Here is a 21,360-nt window from a genome sequence, read left to right on the forward strand (position 1 = left end):
ATCATGCAGAATATCAAACACATTTCTTTTAATGGCTAAAAGAGCTTGGATTGTTTTAACATACAGCACAGACACAGGAGTATGACCGTTAGCTAAAAAACAAGGGAGGGAAGATGAAGTAGTGTATTTTGTCCAAACTGTTCATTTGCTTAGACAAGAACAATATGAGTATAAACTGACCTTCAGTACATTTAAGCTGAAGAGTGGGAAGTTCTGGTGCACATTAGGACAAAAACCCTACCTTTTTCGAGGAAAAAAAGGCTTAATAGAATTAGGAAACATCCTTTATCATGTAGCTCTGCGATACGAGAACACTAAACTCAACAACACAGGAAAGACAATACATTACTATTCTGACAATACAGTACTATTCTGTTTAGACAGCCTTCTTACTTTCAAAGCAAAAGCTTTTAGTAAAAATCTTTGTACACTGTAAACTTTTTTTCCTCTTTAACATGTTACATTTTCCCACTGTCTTCTGAAAACCCCTTCAACTTGTTCATAGCTGTATTCTGAAAAGGCTTTTCTTTTTCAATTTATTCCTCAATTAACTCCATGGAACTATTATTTATTATTTATTTCCTACACCCATTAAATCTCGGCAATGCATTTTAAAGGTGATGAGGGAACTGAGAGGATCTCAGAAGTCTTACTCTACAGATCTTCCCAAGTATCTTATCTATCATATTTCTTCTCCTACAAAAGAAAGTCTCCATTCTTTACCATGCCACCGTGTTCAACAACTTCTTGTCCATGTAAGTTAGTATAAACAAATGTATTCAAGCTAGCTCAGACCCTTCAGTCTGCACAACAGAAGAAGAAACATTTCATCTTTCACCTCCAAGCTCAGTAAGTTTAACTTCAAAATCTTTGCAACCAGATAAGGAGACTGAACATAAGAAGTTTGCAGGATACAGATAAGGAATCTTCTAAAGCTAACTCAACTTTCGTAAGTGACTTCTGTCAGGCTCTGCGTACACTGAACAAAAGTTAAATGTGTACTTCAGTGTGAGTGGTGACAGAAGAGACAAGGTCTAAATTACACTGTAAGACAGATATACTTTTACATGACAGACATTTCTATTAGTGACACACATTTATTTTGGAGTTAAAGCATCTCAGCAAACAGTTAACATAGAACAAAACAGATTTTTCAGTTGCTTAAGAAAGTAAGCAGAAATACCTTACTGTCAAGCTTCAACATGACTCTTCCAAGCCCTCTAATGGGACGCGGTGCAAGAGCTTCCTGACGTTCTTTCACAAAGTTTTCAACAAGTTGCCACCAACTTTTGCAACGTTTTGCCATGAAACTCAAAACTCCAAAATGAACCACGAGTTTTTTTAGTGCCCAAACTGCAACCACAAGAAGGAAATAAAAAGATTAGTCATTTTCAGAGGAGCACCACAAAACTATGCCAGTATGGAAGACCTACAAAAAAGAAAGCAAAAGTTTTATTTTGCATTAGAAACCAACTTGAGAATTTTGAAGTGATTTTACCGCTAATCTTCTCATTCACTTAACAGACACACTTATCTACACTGAATTCAAACTGCACAAGAACAGAAGTGCCCATGCACTGCATACTTAGGCATCTGAGATTTCAGCAAGGCCTAAGATAAGCAGGTGCCAATCCATGATTCCAGTAAAGTGCGTTTATCATATGTTCACACACACAGCACAGATACCACACTCAGAACTTATTAATAGATTATACGTAAAAGAAGTTCTTCACTAATTCCTCGAGTTTCAGGTCTTCTATTCTGATAAACCTACATCTTATATCAAGGGACTGGGAGCAGATCACAAAGTGAGTATACAGACTTTCAAATGAAATACAACTACTGATGATTTTTGCTTTTAAACATTTAAAACATTATCTTGAGATCAGCTCTATATCCTGGTTGGAAGATCATCAGAAAAAACTTCAGAAAAATCTATGCTGCTCCTCAAAACCAGATAAAAGAAATAGATCACAGAATGGTTTGGGTTGGAAGGGACCTTTAAGATCATCTAGTTCCAGCCCCCTGCTGTAGGCAGGGACACCTCCCACTAGACCAGGTTGCTCGCAGCCCCATCCAGCCTGGCTTTCAGTGTTTCCAGGGAGGGGGCATCCACAACTGCTCCGGGCAACCTGTTCCAGTTTCTCACTACCCTCACAGTATTTTTTCCTAGTATCTACCTTCTGCCAGTTTAAAATCACTTTCCCTTTTCCTGCCGCTACCTGCCCTTCTAAAAACTCCCTCCCCAGCTTTCTTGTAGGCCCCTTTCAGGTACTGGAAATCCGCTGTAAAGTCCCCTCAGAGCCTTCTTTAGGCTGGAGGGCCCCAGCTCCCTCAGCCTGCCCTTGTAGGAGACGTGCTCCACCCCTCTGATCATTTTCATGGCCCTCCTATGGACCCACTCTTCCCTTTCCTTTTGAACAGAAGCGCTTTTCTACCACAAATAGCTTTTCTCCAATATTCCTAACGTGGATCCACAGTACTTAACAACACTAGAAAAGTCTAGCACTACAGTTAAGGAAAAAAAAACACACAGGTATTTGTTTACCTACGATAAGATACTGCCCAGAGACTTCCACATAAGTCTTTTTCTAAGATATCTCTGTTCTCCTTCACTTACTGAGTATACACTCAAAACTAGTAAAGAACCATGATAAAAAATGTGAAAGCAAAGAAAGAATGCTACATACAGAACTTTCCCCAGAAGCTAATGGGCCTTTAATATCCTGATGTTTTTCTGTCATATTCTTTTTTATTCAACCTTTCTATTACAACCGATTTTACTGGAATATCAATGAGAACATATAACATGATCCTATATATCATATTTACTGCAATATTTGATACTGAACTCCCCATCACTAGATTCAAACACAGTTTTAAAAAAGATTTTCTTTCTCCAAATTAGATGCATTACTTACTGCCACACTTCCATACTATAACAATCCTCCCGTCATGCGAAACACTCATTATGCTTCTACTTGGAGATATCCAAAATGACATCCATGGCCCCAAAGGCAAACTTTTAACACCCACAGTGCATTTATCAAGGTTCCACAAAAGCCTACTATTTTAAAGCAACTCAGGTATATAAAGAGCTCACTCAACAATTCACTGAGCTTTGGTTTGCTTGCCTCTGGCACCATCATGTGGCAAATACAGGATTTAGTCTCTTAAATTAGTCTAGTAAGCTTTCTTATAGAGATCATCAGGTAAGCAAACAGGAGAAAAGCATCAGTGCCAACCTACAGCACTTAACTTGTAGGTTGAAGCTTTGTATGATAGAATGCCACCGATGGTAAATATGTTGATGGCAAAATAGGGAAAGTTTGCATTTTCAAGAAGCAAGTGACACATTTGAAACGGCGTTCTAAACTTTTCCTATTATTTAAATACAAACATTTAAACAGTATCTTCTAACTGTACACTTTCTGCAAATGTGTTATCAAGAAATCCAACAGTCAATCACACAACTGAAAATAGAGTAGGATAAAGAGTCGAAAGAAAAAGTGAAATATATATTTGACAGAATCAGCAAGCAAATGAAAGATCTTAAGGCAAGACAATACCAGGCTGACATCACTGAGCAAATGCTACAGAGTGTTCCACAATTTGGCTTATTGCTTAGCTTTTGAATTAAAAAGTCATCCTTTCACCTCTTCATTTTGTGGAATAATTACTTTCTATCCTCTACATCAAGCAATTTTAAGAGCATCTCATTCCATTGAATGAAAAATTATCTCAAGGAAAAACATTAATGATTGCAAGATATTACTAATAATCTAAATCCTGTTTCACATGCATCCTTTCTACTAGTGTGAGTTATGCTACCAAAAGTAACCCCTTCAAACTTCAAGATTTGTTGTTGTCGTTTGTTTTTAAACACACTAGAAGCAATCTCCTCCAGGTCTCTAAATTTAAGCATATTTAGCAGCCTCAAACTTAGAAAGTTGCAAGAAAACTTGCTTTATATACCCTGCTACTTTCCACTACTACGTATTTTTAATACCACTTCTCTTTTATCAAACTGGGTTTATTCTCATCTGCTTTCTCACACTTAATGCGATCCATTGGTATAATTTCAGCTCTGTTCATCATTATACTGCCTTCTCATAACATTTTTGTGGTGATCAAGTTATATTCATTGTCTATGGCGAAGACAAAGCATTTACTAGCCCAGTGTTTCCCGTAAGACAGCAGGTCACAAACATTCTCAAAATTAATTTCTATTTTGCTTGAGTTTATTGCTCAGGTAGCCGATTTAACCTTAGGGACTGGCAACAGCAGTATTCATCCATTTCAGTTACAGATTCACACTCTGATCTAAATTTGTCTGGATCAAGCTTACAACCAACCACCATTGTCTGCCTAACTGCAAAATTATTGTGCCCATTTTTCACTCCCACACAAGCAGTTATTTCCAATGATTACACACTCTTGAGATTTTTAGGAAACTGGAGAGTCTATAATGTCTTTGTGTACCAGGTAGCAGAGTGGCCTCCCTGGAAAGAGACCAGGGAAGAGTACGAGATAGTTCCAGCCAGCTCCTCAATGGGCCTACAGCAGACCACAGCTGAACCACATGTGCTGCTTCCATGAAAGCGTTTTTAAGAAAGAGCAGAAAACGCTAGAGAAGGAGAGGAGGAAGAAACATAGAAGAGAACAGGGAGGAAATGAATAGAGAGGAGGAAGGAACAAAAAGGCCAGAGGAGCAGAAGCGTCCCATTAGAGAGCAGGCACACCAGAGGGACTGCGGCGCCTCAGTGGCTCAGAGGGACTACATGCCTCAGTGAGGGCAACGCAGCCAATGGATAAGACCACACTGAAGCACAGAGAAAGAGTAAGCAGCTTCATGGTACTTTTGCTGCTTGCTGGACCCACCCACACAACTTGGAAAAGGAGTAAACAGTACTAGATACATTAAAAATACTGATAGTTAATGTTTAGAGAAAAGCCTAAAGAAATCAGGGAACTCACTTTGTTTACAGCTAGGGGAAAAGAGAATTCAGATTTACAGCAGGCCAGACTTATTTCTAGAGTTCCTATCTTCCCTATCTACCCTCCAAAAAGGCTACAGGAGTGGCATTCAGCTTTTAAATCACTTCTTCAGACAGCTATCAAATATTCCATTCTTTCTTGATATGTAACAGAACAGATGCACAGATGTGAAGTGACAAAGCCAATTAACCCAAGAGCTAGAATTAGAATCAAATTCATCTTGTGATTTGTTCACAGAATTTAGCAACATATTTTTAATGGAAAATAAAACAGATGTATGAGTTGTACTTCAACAGTGAATAACAGCAAAAATATTTTCTGTCAATACGTACAGACACATGAAAGAGAAGACATCAAGAGAAAGAAAACAAAAGTACTCCAAACCAAAAGCATTCCTACAATCTAAGGTGTGGCACTAAATTGTTCCAGGTAACGTACATAGCAACGACAGTCAACAGACAAAGCAATTTTACAATGACAGTTGTCCACTACACGGTAACAGACAGCCCACATTAATCCCATTTGAAACTACAGTTCATAGATAACACTGATGTTTTTGAACTCTGAACACCTGAAAATAGAAAGTCATTAAAAAGCTTTAAATTTTAAAAAGCTGTATAAGCCTATAGACCTTTTCTTTTACTTCACTGTACACAAAGCCTACAGCTATCCAAAGTCATCATTTAAAAAAACACGAATAGTAATTATATTACTACCTGCAAAAGGCACTGGTAATAGCTGCACAATCCAGAAATTTAGCCAGATCTGGACAATAACAATTGCCCACACAAGCGTAACGAAGTAAACATCACTAGTTTTCTTTTTTTTAAGAAAAGAACCAATCTCAGGTCTTTGTCTGTTCCCAGAAGAGGATGCAGAGGAGAACGATGATGAAGCTTGTGAAGGTGGATCATCTTCTGTGGCATCTAAAACAAACAAAAGCAAAGAAGTTGAAATTATCACATTAATCTCTACTGCAGAACAGAATATTGCTCCCTACAGCTTATCCTGGTGTTAATTTTGTGTTGTTGCTATTTTTATTTCTTTGTAATTTCACTAGATGACAGAAACAGCCTTGACACCGATCTGTGACTTGAAAAGCTAGAACAGGGCTGCATAGGCTTTCCCAAATCACACGTCACCATGTCAGACAGTACGGGGAAGAACAGAAAAGAGATGCTACAGCCTCTAAGAGGCCTCTTATTGCCACATGTTAATTGCGAACTAAATGTACTTTAGCAAATAACCACAAAACTCTGGAAACCTCAGGAAAGCAGAAATTTTTGTCTTAAATCTTTTCAAGGATTCAAAAACTCAGATTTGCTCAAAACTCATTTAAACAAAAAAGAGCATAAATCGAAGAGGATGCTTATAATCTTCTTACTACATTTTTTTGAATGCTCACATTACAAACATAGCACTGTGATCCTGATTTGTCTAAAGGAAGCACAGATCAGTAGATAACAAATGTTGCCATTCATTTATAAACCAGTAAAGTTCAATTTGAAAATAAATGTGAGGTGATGGGTTAAAAATGAAATTATTTAAGAATGAATAGCAAATAGTAACTTCAGGCAAAAATACTACGTTCAAATTAAAGTTTTTGTAAATAGAACAATCTCTTTCTGTGAATACCACTATCAGCTTTTACTGCATCCCCATGCTCAGCCCCTTGAGGCAAAATGGGAAGTTTCCCATGCGACATGATATGAAAAACATTTACAGCCATAAAGGAAGAATGGGAATACAAGAAAACCTGAAAAGCTACTCTGAGCTAACGAATAAAAGGTAATTTGCTGTGTCGTACACACAGCAGCAGTTAAGCAATGAAAACTGGATTTGTATCACATCAACAGCACTTTCCCCCCATGAAGAAAAACTGCATTACAATATGCTGCATACATTAAAAAAAAAAAAAACCCACACACATCACACATGCAATTTTAGCTCTGATGCACCTTTACTTAAGACATTCCTAGACTAAAGCATTAACAGCTCAAGCAGAGAAAAGGCAGATTTGTCATATGTGAACAAAGCATAAATAACAGATTCTGTCACCCCACACACTTGATGAACGCTCTTCTTTTGTTTTGGAAATCTACTCTGGTCTTTCTACAAGTAAGTGGAACTACTTTTAGAGCTTATTATAAGCACTTTGAAACCTCACTAATACCACAGAACAGATGTACTGATTCAACTAACTGACAGACACTGGAAGATAACAGAAACATCAGCTGCTTGCAGGTAACATATCTGATGAATATTCCCAAAGGAGTTACAGGAGGCAATCCGAAAGAAGCAGCTCAGCAAGCAGCCAAATACAGCAGATGGCTCAGGTGGAGTGCTTCTTAGCAAATCAGTTCACATTTCAAATAGATGAAGGCCAGCTCTCTCATATATGAACTATACTTTGGATAAAAAGATCCAAGTTAATTTTGCATAAGGGGAAAGGAAGTTACCTGTAAACAGAAGCTCTCCTAAAAAGAAAGGCAAAATGTTACTGTCATAAGAAATAAAGAGGTCCATCTTTCCCCTGTACCTTGCAGTTTGAAGAAGGAAAAAAAAAAAAAACAAACGTTCAAGCTAATAAAGCTTGAAAGAAAGCAGTATGTTCATAATCGAGAATTTTCCCCATCTATTCAACTTACTCAACACTTTTCTTTTTTACTTTTTCTCCAGAATTGCAATAATCAGTGTAAGAAGTAACATGACAACAAGCAGAAACTCAAGGAGAAGACAATTCTAAAAGCCAAAATAGAAAACAAAGGAATTTAATTCGGCGAAGCCTTCGTCTCAAGATGAAAGTTATCTGATACTTTTTGCCCCAAAAGCACTTAGTACTGTCACTTTTATGAAAGAAGAAAAGAATATTACCCCTTCTGGCAATGAAAAATGTGCTGGAAAGGATTTCTGCTATAAAGAAAACTAAATAACAGCAACAATAATGTTGAGTAGTACCAATTGTACTCTATCACTCTCGTACAGTTTCTCTATCAGTTACTCTATGAACATAAGCAGACTACACAGAATGCAAAACACAGGAGGGAATAAAATGACAGGAAAAAAAGAAGATGGGGAGAGGAAAAAAAGACTACAAAAATCCTTGGAAATACCAGGATACAATAGCTTTTTCAGAATGTAGTTTTACATTACTTTGAGTCAAGCTGTACTGGAACTGCCAATGACCTCGTAGTATTCTTCCCATGTCAAACACACAGACTTCTTAGTGACAGAACTGCCTTTCAGGTGACTAAATCATAAATTCACAGAATGGCCTGGGTTGAAAAGGACCACAATGATCATCGAGTTTCAATGCCCCTGCCGTGGGCAGAGTCATTAACCAGCAGACCAGGCTGCCCAGAGCCACATCCAGCCTGGCCTTGAATGTCTCCAGGGATGGGGCATCCACAACCTCCTTGGGCAACCTGTTCAAGCATGTCACCACCCTCTGTGTGAAAAATTTCCTCCTAATATCTAATCGAAACCTTCTCATCTTAGTTTAAAACCATTCTCCCTTGTCCTATCACTATCAACCCATGTAAACAGTTGTAGCCCCTCCTGTTTATATGCTCCTTTCAAGTACTGGAAAGCCACAATGAGGTCTCCCCAAAGCCTTCTCTTCTCTAAGCTAAACAATCCCAGCTCCCTAAACCTCTCTTCATAGTAGAGTTGCACCAGCCCTCTGATCATCTTAGTGGCCCTCTTCTGGAGCCATTCCAAGAGATCTGTATCCTTTCAGTCACGTCACAGAAGCTGATCCAGCTCAAAAAACAAACACTGCAAATGAAACAAGTCAGATTTTGTTGACAAGATGAGCTTTGCAAACCAAGATATAGATGCCTCCTTAATACAAATGGAGGATTATCAGAATCTTAAAGAGTATCTTCAGGTTCTATAAAGCCTTATTAAATGCAGTTCATAATGTCTTTGCAGATGAGAAGTAGACAGGAAACTCTGTATTTGTCCTTTTCCTGTTGTGAAGTAAAAGAACAGCAGCATTCACAAGCCAAAAAATACAAAACTGGCTAATTGCCTCAAAAAAAACCCAACAACAAAAAACAGAACAAAACAAACAAACAAACAAAAAAAAAACAATAAAAAAGACACCTTTGTGAAACCGCGTAGTTTGCTTCTAGCTAAGAGGGTACTTAACAATTTGAAAACAGAAAAGAAGTTGCCTTGAAGAGGAAAAGAAATTAAAACTAACACGTACGTTAAAACAGAGAAAAAAAACAGCAATAAAGAAAACCACAACCATTTACATTATAGATCTGTGGGAGACTGCCTGCTAACTGTATGTTCAAAATCCAGGCAAGAAAAACACCACTCACTTCTAAAATTAAATAAAAGAAAGAGCAATAAAAGAAGGCTGCTACACAACGCTCCATTCTGAAATTTCAGGATATGTCCATGGTGTTCTGTATTTATTTTCATGGTAGTCTTGTAAAATGTAAAGATGAGAAAAAAGTAAGTTGTCTACAGTCCTTTTCATATCTAGAAAACAAGTTTGTTTTCAAGTACAGTTTACACTGACATATTTAAAATTTGGAAATGTGTATGTTTCAACAAAAGATTTCTGAAGAGATTGTTCTACATCAACTGCTTTTTATCCAACTGCTGAAGTAACTTCCTACTTTCACAAAAGCCACTCTTTAGACACTTTTAACATAGCATGCTGAAAGGATTCTCTCTTGCACACTCACTATGTTTCCTCCTCTTCACAGTTCCCTCATTACAGAGGATATAAAGAACATCCTGTGCTCAAGTAGACCACTCAGACACAACCAATTTCAAGCTGATGCTTTGGAAGCTTATATTCTGTCAAGCTGAATGACCTGTTTCACAGGAAATTGATGAAACCTTTCAATTGTCAGGTCTCCATAATAGCTTATTTTTCAAGTATCCCACGCCATTCCATGAACGCCTACTCAGAAAAATGATGGTAAAGCTCAAAACCAGTGATGGATATCTAAACATCCTCTTTGCAACATTTTGAAGCCATTTCTTATAGACTTCTGTTGTTGCAAGTGAAATGTCATGACTCAAGCTACATTCTCAAGTAAACTCACTATAGGAAAGACATTCATCATGCTAGTTGAAAAAGAGAGTGAAATCTTTTTGTCACTATGATGTACAGAAATTTTATTCTTCTCTGCCTGTACCTGCTCCAGTTGTATCTTGTAACAGACAACAAATCAAAGAGAAGAGTAAAAACAAAGTAAATAAAACAATAAAGACAAGGAAAAAATGACCTCATTCTGAAAATAAAATCTGCTAGTTAGGTTTTCTAGATGCACAGACAGCCACATACTATAATTTGAAAGCTGGTTTTATATATAGCCTCTTTAGCATTTTTTTCAAAACATAAATCACTTTGATAAAGTACAAATGTGCTATTTTGTTACAAATGAAAAACAGAGGGCCTACTTTGAAATTTGTTCTCTATTCCCTCTAATTTAATGCTGTCAGAGCAAATTTAAATGTCTTCTTACAGAGAATTCAGTCACCTGAGGGTTGTGAGGAACGTTCACTACTGGACTCGTCTTCTGTCACGGAAATTGCCATGGCAATTGTTGAAGCAGCAATGGAAATCATCTGACCAGGAAGCTCTGCCCCTATAAAATACGTGTGTATGTAATTTAAGAAAAAGGAAAAACAAACAAAAAACTCAAGTCTTAAGATGTTTTATGTGTTTCTTGATATCCACTGAAGCTGTCAAATAAAACAAATTATACTGACAGATACTGTTAGTTTTTAATATGTCTTATCTATAGTCAATGTTATCAAACACGAATGAGTGCTATTAATTTTAGTACTAAATACAACTGGAGACAAAACACAAAAGCAGTTATTTACACTTCCCTTGCTAGAGAGCTGCTACTGATGAAGTAATTCGCAGTTGCTGACAATTCAGCTAATCTAAAAATCTCTATAGCAGTTAGTCAGTTTTACTAGCCACGATGATGATGATGTTCAGGAAAACAATAACAGCAGAACAGGAAAGAAATTTCCTAAAGCCATACAACTATTACTAAATAGGAACAGATGACATTTATTTATATCCAAAATTGATTTGCAACAGGAGAAAATTATTTTTTCTCAAAGTCTAAACACAAACCATAAAACATACATTAACCACAAACGATTATATAGGAGAAGCCTGCTGGATGGAGTTGTCTCAATTTCTCTCACACACAATATTACAAGAGCTACTAAACCTATATTGATCCTTTCTTTCAAAATTAGCCTTTGATTCCCCTTTTCCTGGGCTTTCTTTATGGTTGAGGCTAAATGTAGGATTCTCTGGTGTTAAATTATAGAAATATATTCTAAACAGTAGTTAAGGGGGATGGGGCTTGATAATGAGTCGCTACTTTGCTATGAAAAGGAAACTATCCATTTTAAAGATTTTCTGTAAAAAACTGAAGATTCACTTCAGTACTCATAAATCACTTTGTTATAAAAGTACTAAAATCTTCCAGTAAATTCTTCCAATCCACATGATATTGAATTTACAGTAATACAATCCCGATTCTCCACTTCACAGATCTTTTGCCTCAATTATGAAAGAAATAGAGATTCATTTCTTACCAGAAGACTCCTTTCCATCCTGCTGGTCATGCAACATGCCTACAGTCATCAGAACAACTATAACCAGAAACACAGGAATTCTCCAGGAGCCTGCCACAGAAGCTGAAAAATACGGTATTTTTAACAACAACAAAAATTAGACTATTAATAATCACTACACTTAGGAAAACCAAGGTAAGCACCCCACTAACGAAGAAAAATCTAGGCAGAAACTAAGTGTCATAAAACAAACATGATTCTTGCATTCCCATGGAGGAATAAGAAAAGCAAGTGAGCAAGTTTCTCTATTAATAATCCAAGCTGTTACCAATTCTAATGTCAGTGACTCTAAACTATGCTGATACATCTAAAATTACATTAAGATATACATGAAGTAAAAACATTTTAGAAATCAGAGGCAAACCGAATCCCTCTTCCTAAAAAGATATGGATTTATTTTAGATCTCTAGAGTGGTTATCAAGCAGTACTTTCTTGGGTTTCAACTTTTCATCTAGTATTTCCAGAAGATACAAGACTACAAAACATAAGCTAATGCAAAATCACTATCTGCAGCTACAAACCTCAGCAAAGTGTATGTATTCATCACAATCCCTGAAACTTGCTGCTAAAGCAAAGTAAATCACGGAATATGTTCTGAAATCCTTCATCATTATAGTCCTTTATTATTTGCTCAACACTGTCACCATAAACTCATATGATAATGTAATCTGACATTCTTAAACATGTAAAACCAATTACTACAGTCATATTCTAATATAATCTTACATTTGCATCACAGATTACACAGACGACTGATAAATTTATTTGCTGTTGTCGATACAGACTTGCTTAATGACTGCTGACACAGATGGGCTTTCTTGCTTCTAGTACTACTATTAAACGTATTCTACATATGGACACAATAGAAAAATAATTTGTTACTCACCTAAGTGAAAGAGCAGCATGATCCACACAGGGACAGAGACTGCTTTCAGGTAACGCTCGGTGCTTACATTCCACTTGAATGAAACCATCAACAGGTAACCAACTACCAACGTCCATATCTGTAAGAAATACACACAGTACAGCTGTAATTGTGCACACACACCTCTAGCTGCTGTAGTGAGGAGCTTGATGTCAGGTTCCAATTCTGAAATGTAGGCTTCTTAAAGAAGGACTTCGGCCTGCATGCGAGAGGAGTGCAAAGTCGGTGCGAAGTGTAAGGAGATAAGGCCACACATGCCTGAGGCCTGACATCACTGTGGTCTGAACGTGAGAGGGAATACAGTCTTTGCTTGACAGAAACCCTGAATGAGGTTGTCCAGCAGACTCCAAGCACCTACTCTGGAACTACTAGGGAAATATCAGAGCCTAAATGACACAGGGCCAGAAGCAGCACCAGTGGGGCTTTAGGGGACACAGAACCAGCAGAGCACCACTCAGTCCACCACAGCACAACTTGCCAGCTTCTGTGCTCCAGCTCAAAGAAATAACAGGGCTTTATACCAAAGACTGTCATTAGGAAGGACAAAAAAAAAAAAAAAGAAGCTTCTCCCCAGCAGCTTTCATTCACAAAAGTCACGACTTTAAAACTTGTCACATGGAATTTTATCAAAACTCATTTTACTGAAGCCATAAAATGGTTCTGCAGTAAAAAATTAAGTACCACTATTCGGTTACGCTACTTGTAAAAAGCAGGTATAAATCTGCTTATCAGATTAATGACACGAGAGAAAGAATTCTATAATTAAATCTTGAAGAATTTAAACTTGAAAATGATGAAAAGAAGAAAGCAGAAACCATAAAAGGCTGCAGGAGATAGCTGATGCACAGTAGAAGAGGTGAAATAAGTATGAAAAACTGTAAAAAGTTTCAATAGTGCATTCTTATTAAATATACCTCATATGTGTGAGATACTTCTGCCCCAAATTCAAACATTCTCTGACTCCCTATTCATAACCAGTTAAGAAAACCTTCCAATTCCCATTCATAAATTCATAAATCCCAACAAAGCTTGAACAGAGCTGCTATTAACTGCATTTGCTGAATCAGACTTCACTGCTAAAGCTAAGAATGCACTGGCAGAGACAGAGAACAAGCAATTAGGCAGAACAGCAGAACACAGTGAATGAATGAGCATTCACCTCTATTCTGCTCTATAACACAGAAGAGGCAGACCCTCAGTGAAGGAGTCTGACTACTCCAGCGAAGACTAAAGCCTAAAACTTATTACAGGTCCTAGGCATGAAGATTTTAAATAAATAAATAAATAAATAAATAAATAAATAAATCAGGTTTGACCCTTAGTAGCATGTTAAAGGCAATATAGGTTTTCAATCAAATTCATCCAGAAGTCATAGTGTAGCACAATTGCAAGAGATGATTCTTTGTTGTTCCAAGACAATGCCCTTCTCCTTAACATCAACCACACGACATCTGTGTGCATATGCTATAGGAGACAATTTTTAACTTTTAGTGACAAATCACCAACAACAGACACGGTAAGTTCAATCAATTAGATTTTCTAATGAAAAAAAAACCGAGAGTGGCAGGCCAGATATGAGCCTATGGTTAACAGCCAACAAACCAAAAAGTGCTCCACTGCCTTAAGGCACGCATGTAGCTGAATTAAGCTAGCGCATGCTGTTGAATAATTACTCCTGTTCTGCTCATCAATACTCATTTCTAAAAGCTTAGCAAATGACCCAAGTGGAAGAAGTATTCCTAATTTCTATTAATCAGAGAGAAAGAGATTATTTTAGAATAAATGAGTCATTTTGTTTTAGAAATCAAACAGTAGCTATCCTCAGTGCTTGTAAATGAACCATCTGGCTGGTTCAAGAGGTTTCTCCTCAGTGATACCGTGGGGTGACCAACTCACCATCAGTTTACCTTACAGCAAAGCACCTCTCAAAACTCAGCAGCACTTCTCTATGCTGCAAGGGACACGCTGAATGGAACCGGGGGAGCCTCCTTCCAACAATTCATGGCTGAAAGCAGCTGACAGAGCAAATTAACTTACATTGACAAAGACTAGGATTTTATCCCTTTCTAACTTGGCAACAGCTTAGTTCTGATTTTTGGATTTTTTTGTTTCTTTAACTCTTTAAGTGCCTGTTATATAATTTTCCCTCTTTTTTTTTTCCCCGAATGGTCTCTAAACATTTTGGCTATGAGAACAGTAACACGACCATTGCAACAACTGTCTCCATGGAAATGAATAACAGACACTGTGCTTTCACTGAAATTAAGTTTAACTGTGGATACACACGCCACACTAACCCACAATGCACACAGATGTGATTTATGCAGGCACAGTTAACCAGGTAAGGAATGCACACTCTTCATATACTGCAAAATACAGTAGCTACCATTAACCATTTATTAAACAGAAGTCAGTCATAGATGCCTTTTACCATCTACTCTGCATTTTAAATGCTTATTCAATCTCAATATTGACACTAATGAACAACTCCCACATATCAGCATTTAAAAGCTTTCCCTCTTCCTTCCTTCATTTATCCCCATTGTCTGAGCAGACAGAGACCTCCTTCCTCAAATCTTTCTTGCCTTTTCCAGCATCCTTTGCTAAATGAACAAAAAAGTTGCATTGCTTTCAGACATATTAAAACCAAAGATAAATAAGCTGTATACCTCTCTGAACAAACAATTCTATAACTGCAGAGCAATTTCTCATATTTCAGCATCCACTTTTGGGTTATAGCAGTAACTTCAAAACAGCAGATCGTTAGTTGCCTAAGCAAGTCTGAGGGGCTTCAGTTCTCTTTCAATCGCCACTTGGAGTCAAAACTACACCGCAAAAAGGCTGCCGCTTTTACACTAAGCATCTCCTTTGGTGTTTTGATTTCTCTTTTTAATCTTACTGTCAGAAAGCATAAGATTTATTAGCACGACTGTTTCAACCAATGTTAGCAAAAGACTGTTTTCAGTTCCAGTTAAAGATGGAAGAATTTAAAAATACAAGAAATGGTTTGGCTCCGGCATCTGTTTTCAATGAGAACGAGCTCTCTCTTACTCCTCAACTCTTTACAATAAATTCCACTCTTTATTTACACAGCGCACTCTTGGTATCAGCAGGTTAATCTTTAAGGGAGAGGCTTTATGACTGAGCTCATTTAATACTTCACTGCTAGTGAAAGCAGCACCTCCCTTCTCTCCTAGTGATGGAGATGCAGCCTCACCTCTCCTACAGACCATATGATTATTACTTAATTTCAAAATCAAATTATAGATCGACAGGGGGATGTTTCCAAGCAAGCTGTCTCAAGTATATGCATATCTAGGTCTCATACAAACCCCTATAAAAAAAGGGAATTTCATCATTCTAGGCTTTTGCAATCATAAGCAGTCATTCCACACGCACGGAGTCTTCCCAGGCACTCCATGCCTGTTTCGCAAACTTTAAAGCAGTGTTACACCAGATGACGCCAGCCAAAGAAGAGATCTTGTGACATTATTTCTAACCTCTCCCTCCTCACTGGCAAAGGAATGAATGATGGCAAAAGCTGAGCAGAAAAGTACATTCTTAAAAACTGAATCCAAGTAAGGCATTACATGCGTGACTAAAAGCCAACTCTTTGCCATGACAAACATCACAATGTTTTCTTTACCTAACTGAAAATGCTTTTCTAAACAAAAAAAAGATAACAAGGTAAGTGAAGAATTATGGACCCATCATTTTTATTCCAGTTTTCAGAACCAAAATTAATTTCACGCGATTCCTCTGTTTCTTCCATAGTTCACATGCTCCCACAACATGCAGAGTTTAGCAGAATGAAGAAAGCATCACTGACCTTCAGTTCAGAGAGTTTTTGTCCAGCAGATACAAAGATCAAAAAACATAATCAAACCAAATTCCCTCATCGGAAATGGTGCTGAGCACTTAAGAGCAAACTCATTCTCCCCTTCACTAAGGAAACCTTCATTATTTAGAGTTCCATTTGAAAGGAGTGAAAATGAGCTTCAAACCTCTATAGCACACAACATAAATTATCCGTTTTTATGACGTGATTCCGTATTTGTTGTGCTGAAGAAACAAAACTCTGAATACTTCAACAAAATCAAAACCAAACACATAGATCAGTTTTGTGGTGTTTTAGAGCCATAAAAGAAGACTCCATAGCCGTGTTTATACTCACATACAAACTTCTCAGGTAAGGGGGCTCAAAGGTGTATTGGATGATGTTTAGATGCCCCTTTCAACCAAAACCATTCTATGGTAACAATGGATATTATAAATATTACCTAAGCAAGTAAATGACATTGTTATTTTTTCTAAAAAAGTGCAAGCAAGTGTACACCTGAATTGTTCCCTGTACTACCCTCACAGGAATAGAAATTTGCATCTGTTCTGCTTCTAGAACCTCCAGTTATGATGTATTTTATTATATATTAAAATATATATTTATTATATATTTTAATACATTGGATTTTAACATGCCATGATTACTAAACCAGATGAAGCAGAAGCCTGGTGCTCAGCAAGATTCCAGCTTACTGAGGTGACTCAACTAAGAACTTACAATTGGAATTCGGAGTCAGGCAGGAACTGACCTTCAAAATCAATACTGTCACCCACGAGTTAAAAGCATTTTCCATGTCTTCTGCAACATCTCCTGTGCCGTGAATGTAAGGAAATACATTACACTAAGATACAGAAATCTGCAGCTCTGGGTGCTAACACTTCCCTCCTACAATTCACATTTCCTATTTCAATGCAAAAATTACTTATGAGAATCTTTGTTAATAAAAAGCTATTCAGGAATCAAACTTTTCCCCCAGATAGTGTCTCGTGATGCCATTGTAACCAAAGATGGAGCTTTGATTTATGTTAACAACTTCTTGTTTTATTCCACAGAGCGCAGCTAAAGTTTTATTGGTCAGTTCTATACCAACATTCCTTTCAGAAGTGGAACAAAATAAATACTATTGTGTTCAAATAATAAATAGAAAAAAATATCCTTCTTTACATGGAGTTCATCACTAGGCTCAAGACTTGCATCAGCTTCAGGCCTGGAGTTGCACTTCATGCATGTAAACCTAGACAGACTAGTACGCTTTTTCACATAGACAAGTCCTGAAAGGTTCTCCCAAAGCTGAGGTGAGCATGGAAGGGAAAAGAAAAGGCGGAAAACACTATGAACACTAGTCTTTTCCTGCTCCTCTCCATCTTGTTTTAAATAGGACATGTGGTTTCTACAAGTTATCTCTCCCATGTTTGACAACAAACCTGAACTTTGGTTTTGGTAGCACGTGTTTACAGTCAGTTCCTGACTGTCTGACTTACAGGTTGTGACACCAAAATACCAAAAGGATGGTTACAAATGGCAAAAAGAATACTTCAAAAATCAGAACTGCATTTTTCTCGCTTATAGTTATGCCAACATTATAGTCAGACTTAACCCTTTCCTTTACTAAAAGAGAAATTGCCCAGTAGGTGAACTTTGTAAAATACAGACACTTTTTTTCTTTTCCGCAAGTGATCCCCAACAGCACTACAGAAGCAGAACATTACGGATGCCTGCAACCCCAAATGTTTGTCAGGAAGCACATTTGAGTATTTCAGTCTGACACGGATGCCTTAAGGACTGCTGACACCTAGTGCCAGCACAATGGTGTTAGCCCTGGTGGATGTCTTTGATAGTTCCCTGACAGGGAGAATTAGACAATCGACAAGCTAAGACATACAGCACCTTCTTAGGCAACACACCATCCAACATACCGGTCACAGAAAACTGTATTTCCAGATTTGCCCAGCACTGTAGTGAGGAAAGGACCAATTAGGTCCTCTTACTGCATGCTACTAGCATAAAATGAGTCGTACCCAGTACATTCAGATACAGCCCAGCTAACATTTTCAGATACCTATAGTTCCATACACACAGAAGAAAGACAAGACATATTTCTGAACCTCATCAATAACTTACGACAAACCACAGAAAAAAAGATTAGCCATAGGAGAAAGATCTTGACAGCCCCATAACCAAATTCACTCTGGAGAATCCTGGCCATTATTACCACATCAGATTTAATTTACTCAGAAGATGAACTTCAGAGTCAATGTAGAATGGTTGTATAATTCATTTCATCTGCTGGGATGCTAATAAAAAACTAAGGATTTTCTAAATAAACACAAGCATTTGACTCCCAGAGACAAATAAATAAACAAACAAACAAATAAATAAACAGAACCAAGAGCATTTCCTATACAGCAATGCAACTGCAGAACATAAGGATAAAGTAACTTGAATTATCGTCACAGAGCAGAAAAATTTCTTGTGCCTTAATATAGAGCTGGATACAAGATCCCTCTTACAAAGCTACAATGGACATAGCAGTCCAAGATCAGTCTTCAAACAGGGCGAGAACTCTGAGGGCAACTACGCTGAAATTGGTATAGCATATAAGCAGGTATACATAAGTATATATATGTACTTATAGTTAAATATATTTATACTTAAAACATATATAGTGTATATATATTTTCTGTACTATATATACTGTACAGCACAAAAGGAAAGGGGATGGTGGGAAAGTGATGCTTGTAGACTAGCCTAAGATCCTGGGCTTATTCTCCAAATGCAGGATTTTACAACTACTGAAAGATTGGGCCTATCATAATGGATTCCCAACTCAAACTGCAGAAGTGACAAAGAAATCCCAGACAGGAATGCAACCATTTCTCAATCTTCATTCATCAACACTGTGAATAGCTTTTCCAGATTTGAGGACAACAGCACTAGAAAGCTCTGCAGTGTACTGGTGCCAAGATGCAGTTTTCTATGTCACTATCACAAGCTACTCCTGCATTTGGAGAACGCTGTTCTGGAAATAATAAGAAATTTCATCTCCGTATCACGGCTTAGTAGGTATCATAAAGATACTTTTAGAACACTAAATGGTACCCAAATAAGCCATAATTTTCTCAGTTGAATTCTAATAACAGACACTTCTCACTCCCCTAGTACAGCAGAGGGAACCAGAAGGGTAGGAGAGAACTGTGGACATTCATCCTCTCTGCAAGTAGCAGGGCCAGCCAAGTGGTGCAAAGCTACCGGTGAAAATAACTTTACACCTTTGCTGGACAGAATTGTATGTGCCTAGAGCACAAACAATCACAGTTTGTAAGATAAAAGCTGCCATAAACAACTGCACAATGCTACCCAGATGCAGCTCCTACTGTCAAAACCTGCCACACTGCAACAGGCATTACTGTATCTTTTTAAAACTTTTACTAAATTATTTGTACATTATGTTCCTGGCAAAAGTGTTCCTTACTGGATAAGGGAAAAAATATTTATTCTATATTAAGTTGTTATGTACTTAAGTATTTCCAAACACGGAAATCCAGATTGGCTTAGCAGGCTGCTAAAATTAAGGGCAAAAAATGAGACGACATCCCTTTTGCTTATCACAGAGTATCTACTAACAAATTTTCATGCACGATAATATAGAGAAAGAACCATTCAGATCCCAAAGAACAATGGAGCGAACTGAGTTGCAATATGCAAAATTCCCATGTAGCTAGCAAGCAGGCCATACACATACAAACATGGTCCTCCAATCCAACATGGAAATGAAGCAGCTTTAAAACGTTTAACTGAAATCAAAGCAGATGCAGCTCAAGGCTCCTCAGCAGCATGGATAAAATTAAGTTACTTTGCTGCAGCTTTGAGATTACACAAGTGATGCAGAAGAGAAGTCCACAAAACTGGAATAGGAAAACACTATAAAATGTATAGAAGATGCCTGGCTGAGCAGAGGAAATTCACAAAGGGAAGCACTGGGGTTCTCTCTTGTACAGTGTCTCAGGAAGAGAATCAGGCAGTGCCACACCTCCACGTTTCTCGAGCACCTTCAGGAACAGTGACTCCACCACCTCCCTGGACAGCCTGTTCCAATGCCTCATCACTCTTTCTGCAAATGTATGTTTCCTAATTACCCAACTTGAACCTCCTCTGGCGCAACTTAAAGCCATCACCTTGAGTCCTATCACTAGCTAGCTTAGCGAGCTACTGGTTTGCTTAAGGAAGACCACACTTAGCTCTTTAACATAAACCCCACGTCCTCCCAAGGAACTTGAGGCTTTAGAAGTTCTGGGAACTTCTTTTTTCTTCCCAATTAAAATCTTACAGCACTTCATCGAACAGGAAGGTCACTTTAGAATCACCAGAACAAAGCAGAAGAATCAGACACAGCCGAAAAGCCTTTGGCGAGCAGGTACAGCCACGGGGTAGTGCACTACTTAACTTCTTCTGGTAGCTTTCCACACACCAGCCATCGTTACAGCGTGATTAACCAAGTCCAAATAAAGGACTGGACTCAGCCAAGTCACACAGCCTAACAACAACACATCTGCATAAGACGCTTGCCAATCCAGAGGGAAATCTGAAGCTTAGCAAGGTAATGGCACAGCAACTAACCAAAACTTCCAGTCAGTACTGACAAATCACGCTGTTCCTTCACCACTTCAACGCAGGTAAATGGAAACACTTCTAACTTGTCTCTTTATAACAAGAGAACACCTGCCTGTCCTGCCTACTCAGTCTTAACTATACTCGTGAGGACTACACACATCTCCCCAACACTTTCCAGCACACGACAATACTTGGGAGCAGAAAGCCACGCGCATCCCTTCCCATTTTCACCCTCCAGCCCGCCCTATCTACACCACAAACACACCGGTGTAAACGACTGAAACCACCCGGCGGGACATCTGGCGGCACACACGCGCCCGGCCCCGCCGCGCTTCCACCGCCCGCCATACGGCA

The 21,360-nt window shown here is 38.0% G+C and overlaps 1 protein-coding gene across 1 annotated transcript in view; it reads right to left on the reverse strand.

Moving 5' to 3' along the window:
- The window catches only part of TMEM245 (transmembrane protein 245), a gene marked incomplete at its 5' end in the record, with an annotated part of 80,686 nt that extends 59,328 nt beyond the window's left edge, over positions 1–21,358 (reverse strand). The window contains 6 exons of the mRNA XM_031552702.1: positions 1,184–1,353; positions 5,715–5,924; positions 10,506–10,613; positions 11,590–11,691; positions 12,516–12,633; positions 21,272–21,358. Of these exons, the coding sequence (XP_031408562.1) occupies positions 1,184–1,353; positions 5,715–5,924; positions 10,506–10,613; positions 11,590–11,691; positions 12,516–12,633; positions 21,272–21,358 (795 nt within the window). The remainder of the gene's footprint in view (positions 1–1,183; positions 1,354–5,714; positions 5,925–10,505; positions 10,614–11,589; positions 11,692–12,515; positions 12,634–21,271) is intronic.
- Positions 21,359–21,360: the final 2 nt, after the last annotated feature.

The sequence above is a fragment of the Meleagris gallopavo genome, chromosome 3 (assembly GCF_000146605.3).
Source record: "Meleagris gallopavo isolate NT-WF06-2002-E0010 breed Aviagen turkey brand Nicholas breeding stock chromosome 3, Turkey_5.1, whole genome shotgun sequence".
NCBI classification, from domain to species: domain Eukaryota; kingdom Metazoa; phylum Chordata; class Aves; order Galliformes; family Phasianidae; genus Meleagris; species Meleagris gallopavo.